At 42.5% G+C, this 10,052-nt stretch overlaps 1 protein-coding gene across 1 annotated transcript; it reads left to right on the top strand.

The window, feature by feature from the left end:
- Window positions 1-3,828: 3,828 nt before the first annotated feature.
- Window positions 3,829-10,046, top strand: scrt2 (scratch family zinc finger 2). The gene is made up of 2 exons (XM_023415692.2): window positions 3,829-4,409; window positions 8,013-10,046. The coding sequence occupies exons 1-2, from the start codon at window positions 4,250-4,252 to the stop codon at window positions 8,810-8,812; spliced, it is 960 nt and encodes a 319-aa protein (XP_023271460.1). The 5' UTR covers window positions 3,829-4,249; the 3' UTR covers window positions 8,813-10,046.
- The last annotated feature ends 6 nt before the right edge of the window (window positions 10,047-10,052 follow it).

A 10,052-nucleotide genomic window follows, 5' to 3' on the forward strand; every position in this document is an offset into this window, starting at 1 on the left:
TGACCAGAGTGAAGCCCCCCGCTCCAGCAAAGCAAAGTAAAAACCATTCCTCCAGCCTGAGGGGGTCAGTCACTATGGTAACGTCCTGAGGCAGTGACCACATGTCAGAGGGAGTCTGGGGGCCATAAGTGGACCGGAGCTCTGGCATGAGGAGGAGGAGGAGGAGGAGGAGGATGTGGGAACAATTGGCAATGAGTTTCCTGCTGCTGGAAACGAGTAAACTGAAACAGCATGTTTCCTCTTGTTTGTCACAATTCACCTCTAACCTGTAGCTAACTTGTTGCACTCATTCTTTAACTTGTCTTTACATCTCATACGTGATGGAGCGGTGCAATAATTAATTTACATATTATATTAATATGAGGCAGAATACAGCCTGAGCACAGAATATTTTATGTGATGTTACTGTAAACAGGCTGACTGACGTCTTTTCCAGTTACAGGTGGCTTCTTCCATTATGTCATTACATTTCAGCCCGGGCTCAGCTGGGGGAGCGGACATCAATATAAGTGCTTTTCCAGTATCAATAAATATGGCAGATATATGAAATATTGATATAAACTCATCGTGGTTCAGAAAAACAGAAACCTTAATGACTTGTTACTAGGTTTCAATCAGTTATTTAAACAGCATTGTTGTTGTGTTGGAAAAAAACAATAACAAAACATGATAGCATCGTCACAATACGATTTACCTGAATGCGATTTATGACTCGATACGATTGTCATCAATCAGTTAGTCGATCAGCAGAAAAATAATCTCTAAAAATAAAGTACTCTGTTAAGTGATTAGTCATCTTTCAAGCAAAACTGTGAAAAAATGCTGAATATTTTCTGGTTCCAGCGTCTAAAATCGGTGGATTTGCAGATTTTTTGTGTCATATATTACTTTAAGATGAATATCTTTCAGTTTTGGACTAATGATCTGGTAAGTTGGGATGGGTGTTTGCTTTTTTTTTTATTTCATAGACTAAATAATCAATTGATTAATTTGTAATATTATTCCAAAATAAAACTACTTATTATTGCAGCCCTGATTGAGATTCTTCCCATCCCCACTATCGCCGTCTAAATATCTACTCAAAACTCCTTGCACTTGCCATATTGATGTGAGCGTTGCCATGTTTATACTTTAAAGAAGGAAACTGGCTGAGCTTCACTGCACCGTACAGAGGGGCAGAATAATGAGAGCGTCTGTCAGAGGTGAACTGTAGCTCACCAAGATACCGACTGCAGGTTTGAAAAGATGCTGAAAGAGTTCAATATCAGTCAAGGCAGGTTCATTGTTCATTTTAACCTTCCTGCTCCATGGAATCAAGACTGAAGAATAATTTAGCAGTTAGAGAGATTTTTTCTTCTCATGAACAAATCATGATCTCTGCAACAACCCTGACGTATCAACACAAGACGCTGCAGGTGATGGTATCTTTAGGAAAACAGGTGGTGGATAATTAAAGAAATGGAGTTTATGATTTTCTGTGAAATAGTCCCCTGACGACTCATACAAGATGATGTTTATTAAAAGAGATATTACACCACAAAAACAAAAACAAAAAGCTTCACTTCAGCTCATTATTTTAGACATTCTTGCCCTGACCTTCCTCGTCCTTGCCTCTACACTATAAGCTCAGTTTGGTGACAGCAACGTGAACTTGTCCCGTAATGTACAATCACATATGTGTGATAAATCCTGACTGCACTGATTTAACAACCGCCCCCTCTTGAAACCTGTCGCGTCCGAGATGCAGGGTCACTCGTAGCGGCAGGGATGATTTAGAGTGACCCGGGTGAGGGGGGCACCCCTAAACGTCTGGATAAATCTATAGCACCTTTAACCACATTCAAGCACGATTTTAGGAGCCTGATCGACATGGAAAGTGCAAAATGAAATGAATGACATCAGTCATGAGTTCAACCTTCCATCTCAAGGATGAAGGACCGTGTCAAGTTTTCCAGGGGATTCTACAAGTGGTCTTATACATTTCTCATTGTAAACATGTTGTTTGAGGATATGAGTGTTAAAATGAACAAAATGATATAAAACTAATGCAGATACTGTGAAAATTAGCAGAAAATTAATCTCCAATAATTTTAGGAATCAACCACTAAAGGTGCTGTATGCAAGTTGCCGCTGAACATGGTTTCTTGCCAGGAGCAGGTGGTGGTGAAGGTCACTTGCCAGGTGGACTGGACGCTACTATAATGTATTAAACAAGTATTATTACGAGATGGAACTGCGAGGGCTAGCTGGTTAGCATGCTAACTTCAGCAGAGGAAGTGATAGTAATAGAAACAAAACAAAAGTGGTTCTGTTTCCACCACTGGTGTCAACTCTTGGTGAGTACAGGAATGAAGTTTGATTCTGAACCCGCAACATTTCCTCTCGACTGGTTAGCAAACAGCTGTTAATGCTAACGTTGGCTAGCAACATCAAATACAGCTCCTTTAAGACAATTATCAAGCAAATATTTACAGCCTCTAAAACATGAGGATTTTTTGCTATTTTTTTGGTTTAAAATTAAACTGATTAAATTAAATAGCTTTAGTTTCTAAACTGTTGAATGCACAAAATGAGCAATTTAAACATGTCACCTGGGGTTTTTGCAGAAATTGCAATTTTTCACTATTTTCTAACATTTTATTTTTTCTAAATCATTTGAAAAAAAAATCAATTTCCTCCTGCAATACTTTGCTTTTCCATCATGATGACCTCACCACAGCCACTGTTACACAACAGCCACAGAAGCAGAACAGCTGCACAATAGGACAGAACAGAGTAGACACATAGATCTGCACTACTTTCTGATGCCTACACTTGCTCCACCGATATTATGTTTGCTGTAACAGGAATAGAAGTGTTAGTCGTTAATCTTATTGTTTTAATGCTGTCAGATGTTAATTAATCAAACAAGTGACACAAGTGTTTCCAGTTGATGATGAATCATACAGGTGAATCATTTCTGTTTCAATTGAAAACTTGTTGCTTTTAGAAGCAAACACAAGATTTTTTTCCTCTGTAATTATTTCAATTTGATTTATTCTAACGAGGGAACAACAACTGTTGAGCTCTAATGAAAAATACACTGTATAATGTAGCATAAAATTCATAGAGTGAACTAATGAATCCACACATATACAAACCAACCCAGAGATATCTGGCCAATTTAGCAAGCACGGATCTAATTCTAGATTTCACCCTAATCAAAAAAGATGTAATTAATTAATCAGATAATTCACTGCCACGCATGGCAGGACACACATCTGTGCAGTGATAATGGGGAGAGAGAGACAAGCTGAGCAGTGCAGCACTAGTACTTTCCCCCCGGTAGCCCGCTCGTCAACAGTGCTGATATCCTGTGCAGCTTTAGAATAAAGGTCCTGCACTGGCAGACGCTCAGCTAACCTCTCCTCTACTGTATGTGTGCTCTGTGATTGTGAGTACAGTGCAGTGTGTCGAAGGGACGGAAAGATCTGAGGCTGTTTGAGGTAACAGAGATGACATGAGGGAGGCAGCGCCTGTACACGGCAAACATAAACTGTGCCACTTCATCTGAAAACAATGGGGGACAGGACACTGAGTGTGCTCTCATCCACATCTCCATTGTCTGCCCTCCTCTTTTACTCCTCCTCCGAGCATGGAGCATAAGCGGGGTGAAAGAGGGAGGGGAGTGGAGGAGAAGGGGGAGCAGCAGTGGGGGCAGTGGGGGTCTGGCTGTGTTCTTTCTCCTCTGTCTGTGTGCGAATGCACAGACGGTTCAGTAGTAATTTGATGTGTGTCCCCGGGGACATTTGATGGATTAAAGCTAAGCAGCTCCATTTCGCAGCACCACCTGATCTTCCACTGCCTGTGCCCCATATAAAGGCTGGCGTGATTGCTGATCTCAGCTAGTCTGACAGTCTCTCTCTCTCCCTCCTCTCTCTGTCTGTCTCCATCTCTTCTCTTCCTCACTGGTCCCTTAAGCCTGCTGCATCACAGGAGCTATCCAGTGCTGAACAGGATCGCTTTTATTTTTTATTTTTTTATTTTTCTTGGGGGAAGCTGGGGGAGCCAGAGAGTATCACACAGCATTGCCGTCAGCCTTGTTCTCCACTGATTTCCATTTTCTTTCTTATCTTATGTTTTTGGCCGTTGTCTTCACATTAACCGCAAGGATTACCGTCAAACCAGCTCTGCTCGCGTGCTTCCTCAGAGGGTCTTTTTATTTTCTCTCATGCGTTTTTCTCAGCTCTGTGTTTTTATCCATTGAAACATGCCCCGCTCATTTTTGGTGAAGAAGATCAAGCTTGATGATTTCTCTTCGTCCAATGTGGCCACATCCAATCATCATCACCACCTGGACGACTCGTTCACTTTTGCACGCTCCATCACAGACTCGGTGACCAGCCTTGGGGTTCGTCTCAGTGAGAATGGTGAGTTAACATGCCTCCACTAGTCTGCCCCGCTCCAGTTAGAGATGTGCCAGCGCTCCTGCCTGTAGTCAGCTCCGGTGCTGATTTCAGCATGCCTGACATTTCCACACTTAGCACAGATGGCATCCTCTTTTGTTTTTGTGTCGGCTGAGATTTTACTTTAGTTTGGGGCCAACAACATGCTCGTAGAGTGTAAATTAATATGAGATGCTACATGCAGCCAGCTGATTTTTGCATCAGTATCCTGAATAATCCCCTTCAGAGGCACCCCACCCCCATCTCTGTGCTCCCAGACTTTTGTTTTTTGACTCCAGTGAAGGACAGACACAATTCAGGTCACAGCCACGGATTAGCTTATGTAAATAGGCAACACAACGTGTGTCTAATCGGGAGAAGCTCCAGTTACGTATGTGTATGAATTCACCAACCCTGTGGTAGCTGAACATGCATAGACTGACTGTATCTGGTCATCATGTGCACTAAAAAATTCATGAATATGAGAGATGAGTATCAGATGATACATTTGTCCTTAGCTGTTATTGTCCTTGAGTTCCCATCACGGTCCGATCCTCCCTTGCCCCCCTCTTCCCATCCAAATGGAGCATGCACAGTCTCCCCACCCCCATCGCTACACTACATCTTTCTCTTCCTTCCGGGCATTTGAAAACTAGCAGGGGTTAGAGTTTCAGCCATGCAGGCCTATCGTCGCCACTAGAGACATCTACACACTGTACAGTACGGCCGGGAGGGAGGTGGGGAGCTGGGCTGAGGGGATAGTGAAGGGAAGGAGAAAGAAGGAGACAAAAATGCTTGGGGCAGCAATGAGGCCGATCACGTGATAGAGGTTGTACAGTAAACATGAAGAAAGGCACATAGCTGCACTGTGGTCAACACACAGACCGACCACGCTAAGCTCCAGTCAGCGCTGAGCGGCGACCTTCACTTTCACGGTCTGCTTTAAGCTCGCCGCTTCCATTTTGTGGCCACGTTTAGAGGGCCATATGTGTGTCTTTGTTATGATTTGTTGGGATATCTTCACAGCGCGAGGGGCTCCACAGTCCACAGTTAAATGTTGTGATGAAGCCCACCTGTTATTCAGCTGTGTCAATAACAAGGTTGAGTGAAATTTAGATGCATCAGGATTAGTGGATTTCATTTTATTTGTGCTAAAAAGAGACTGGGCTGGTTTGTAAACTATAGAGGTTTGTTCAATTCAAAACAAGCTGCTGGGTAAAGACAAAAAAAAAATATGGCAAGAAATAAAAACATTATTTATATTTACCAGGTATGTATTGTAGCTTGTAATGACTGTTCTGCAGATTTCCTGCTGCGTGATTTTATATTATTATTAAAGAATCCATTTGTATAGTTATTGTCACTCTCTATTGTTCCTGAATCTATTGTTCAACACCATGAAAAATAAGCAGTATATTAAAATAGAAGAGAGAGCGATAAGGCACTACATTGATGTTGACAAAAAGGCGTTTAATTTGAACAAAAGAATCGTCCTTTTCATGCTGTGTTAAAAAAAAAAAAAAAAAAGGGAAAAGGCAAAATAAAAGAATCCTCAGCAAGGCTGAAATACCTAACATCAGCACTTCTGCCGTGCCAGGAGATTTTCTTTCCCCCCATTGTGGAGACATTTGACTTGAGTGTCTGTTGAACAACAAAGAGGGGTGGCTGAGAGGGTCCATTAATTACATGCTTGCTTTGCATTAGAGAAATGAGTCTATGAGCTGTAAAGGCTGATACAGTGCAAGTCCTAAATGATGAGCTCCATGTCTGACCTTGGGTAATTGAAACATAGTAAACAACTCTGCTTACGCTAATGCACTTTGGTTTGTTGAGAAAAAAAAAAGATCAGCAAAATAAAGGCCGTGCTGTTGTATGTGCTGTTTACAGCTATTTTCATGCCACTCTGTGGTGGGACTGTAAAACAGGTGGATGTGGCCACGAATAATTGTTGCAGCTGCAGAATTTAATTGTACATGTAAGAATTTCGTTTTGAAAATTACAAACAACTCATCTTCGTTCATGTTTTTATTTTCTTTGAGGAAGTGTTGCTCTGCCTATCAGACAAACACCATCTGTGTGGCTGAAAACAGTGAACCCATGCAGTGCAGCATGATAATGTGTGCACAGGCCTGGTGTTTCCCTGTCCCTGGGTGTCATGGTCATGTCTTTGACAAAGTGGGTGTGTGAACAGGAACCCTTGGGAATGGAGACGCTGTAGTAAGAGAGCACTTCAACTGATTTCTTAATGGCCTGTTTCTTGAAGGCACTTCAGCGCCGTTTGCCGCTGTAGGCAGGTGACCCTCTTCACAAACAATGTGTATGATGCCATGTTTCATATTATCGGTGCTCGAGCAGCACCGTGCTCAATGAAACATTATTGTGTGTCGCAGATACTTGATCTTTCTCCACTGTTCAAGCAGCTTCACTATTTTACAGATGATAGCCTATTGATCAGTTCAAAACTTTGAATTTCATTAAAAAGCAGTCAATACCTAATTTCCACTGCTTGCTGCACACAGTGCTTAGGAATGGCTTTTTTTCTGCAGTTATGCACTATTTCTCTCAGGAAAGGAATTTCACCACATCTTATATTTGCTCTAATATGTTCAACCTGTACAATATCAACCCTGAAGGTAAATTGCATTTAGTATTTATTCAGCTCCTGAGATTCACAGCATAAGAATATATATATTGAGTTCTGTTTGGATGCGTTTAGCTGCCAGCAAGCCTTTTAGCTCCTCTGGCACTGAGCAGCTTCGGAGGGAAAGGAAAGACATGAATGATGCCAACAAAAATATATCTCTCTGAAATCATGCTCTGTACAGTTGGGGGAGATTTAATTCGCTCATAGCACTTTGTGCTTTGCTGCATCATGCTTAAACCTGCTTGGAGAAGTAGCATGAAATCCTACAGGATGTAAGTAGCGATGTAACAAGTTGATCTGGTCCAAAACTATAAAATGTATTAGTCTGCAGGGAAACAAACAAACAGTAATTCATAGAGAAAGCTTTCAAATCAGCAACCTGCTTGAGGTGTTTGTTTTGTTTTCTTACAGCACTTTCATTAAAAAAAATACAAAACTGCAAAAAGAAAAATTCTTGAGAAATAATGTATTTAAGGTTTAGTGTTGAGACTCGACTAAAAATCCTAATGCCAGCGCTCACAGAGCATTCATTAAGCAGCCATGGAGACAGGCCCCAGCCACAGAAGTGATGCACCATAGATGAAGAAAAGGATGTCTGATCAATGAGACTACTTTATTTAAGAGGGGCTTCAACGTGCACCTTCTCACACAGGAGACTTCAGTGATGAGCTATTATCTAGCACTCATCCTCACTGTAAAATTGCAACCTCCCTGAACGCAGCTGAGCGCATCCTGTTTCCCTGCATCACTGCACTATTGTGTGTACAACCTGTGAGTTGTGGAGAAAAAAAAAATGCAATTAGCTCTGTGCTGCCACTCACTCCTTTCACCATTTTACGAAGGGCAATCATCCAACATGATAATCATGTAATCACCAGCGTGTCACTGTGTCCTTATCCATCACAACCCCTGGCCAACTGTGTTTGCGTGTGTCTCTTACCCAGGCTACATCCAGGATTACATCACGCCATCTGTATACCAGGGGGAGAAGAAGATGGAGCACAAGCTGGCTTCGCCGGTGTCAGACCCCCTGTACACCCAGGTGAGCAGCGGAGGGGAGTACTGTGACCCCGACCTGAAGCACCCCGACAGCCCCCAGTCTGGCATGACAGCCAGCGGCTTCTACAGTGGTGAATCGGAGGCCCTGGCCGAGGGTTACACCATGGATGCCTTCTTCATCTCTGACGGGCGCTCGAGGCGAAAGGGAGACACCGAGAGTCGCGGAGGGGGCTCAAGGAGCAGCAGTGCGAACGCTGGGGCTCAGGAGAGGGGATCCGGCACGCCTCGCCACACCTGCAACGAGTGCGGCAAGACGTACGCCACCTCCTCCAACCTCAGCAGACACAAGCAGACGCACCGCAGCCTGGACAGCAAGATGGCCCGCAAGTGTCCCACCTGTGCTAAAGTGTACGTGTCCATGCCGGCGTTGGCCATGCACATCCTCACCCACGACCTCAAGCACAAGTGCGATGTGTGCAGCAAGGCTTTCAGTCGGCCGTGGCTCCTTCAAGGTCACATGCGCTCGCACACGGGGGAGAAGCCCTTTGCCTGCGCCCACTGTGGCAAAGCCTTTGCTGACCGCTCAAACCTCCGCGCCCACATGCAAACACACTCTGCCTTCAAGCACTACAGATGCAAGCGCTGCAATAAGACCTTCGCTCTCAAGTCCTACCTGAACAAGCACTATGAGTCAGCTTGCTTCAAGGGCTCTGCAGACGAAGACGACTCTGGATCAGAAAACTAACCACAAGGAAGAAGCAAAATTCTGAACCCCTGTTGTAGGTTCGCCACCAATAACCCTGTTCACTCTGCCCTCCATGCCTTTTTTCTTCCCTTTTTTTAGAAAGCAATATTTTCACTGAGATTACGTGAAGAAACTCTAATGATTATGGCAAAGACAATTTCAAAAGATGCTGGATTTTTTCCCTGCACAGTAGCTAATCGTCCACAGAAACATACAATCAAACAACCTTCCCCCAAATAGAGACTGTAGATGATAGTTGTACACAATTAAGCAACATGTGCTCGCATGGATGTGGGCACATGTAAACACACACATTCACACAGACATGTATGCACACACACACACACACACACACACACACACACAGAAACACACACACAGAAACACACATTCATGTACGCACGTGTGCACACACACACACAGACACACACACACACTTACACAATTATATATGAGGCCTGGCATGTGAATTTTTATCAATGACTATAATGATATTGATATCAATAGTAATAATATTTAGATTCCTGATATTTTATAGCAAATAGTAAAGAGAAAATGAAAAAAAACAAACATAAAAAAGGACTAACAGTGTTCTTTTGTTTTTTAGAGACAAAATGACCTCTTGTATTTTTATGCTGCTTTTTATTTGCTAAGAATTGAATTCTTTTGCAACTGCCAACATGAACTTTTTATGAAAATGTGAACTATGACAGTATTTGCAAAAAAAGGGAGATCATTTTAAAAGGTAAAAAGACAAACCCCCTTTTTCCACACCAATGTTTCAATTCAACGGATGTTATTTTTGTATTTGATTTTTCTAAATTTATTTTTTTGTGCTTATTATCCCTTGTCGATCAAAAGCATCTTTGTAACTGTGGGTATTCAAAAAACAAAAACAAAAAAAAACAAAAAAAAGCTCATTTAAATAAGCTATACAAGATCATAGGCCATAGGTCATTCAGTTTAATCCTCCAAGTGATTTTAAAAATGTTGAACAGGCCTGTTGAACAGGTTATCACACACTACGTCTGATCAAATTCATATAGTCTCGCCCTGATGTACAAACAGACTCGGACAAAAACACTAAGAGCCAGACCAAATGATCTGTTGTTATAAGTGCCATGTGCAGTTGACTTGTCTATAGCAATGAAAACTCGTTGTTCTTCCTCCACCATGGTGGCTTGCATAAACTCTGCTGCCTTTATGGTGCATCGTCCAGTCTTAACAAGCAATTCCCCCC

Source organism: Seriola lalandi, unplaced genomic scaffold, assembly GCF_002814215.2.
Source record: "Seriola lalandi dorsalis isolate HSWRI2012SDOR001 ecotype SW California unplaced genomic scaffold, Sedor1 jcf7180002054554, whole genome shotgun sequence".
Classification (NCBI taxonomy): Eukaryota; Metazoa; Chordata; class Actinopteri; order Carangiformes; family Carangidae; genus Seriola; species Seriola lalandi.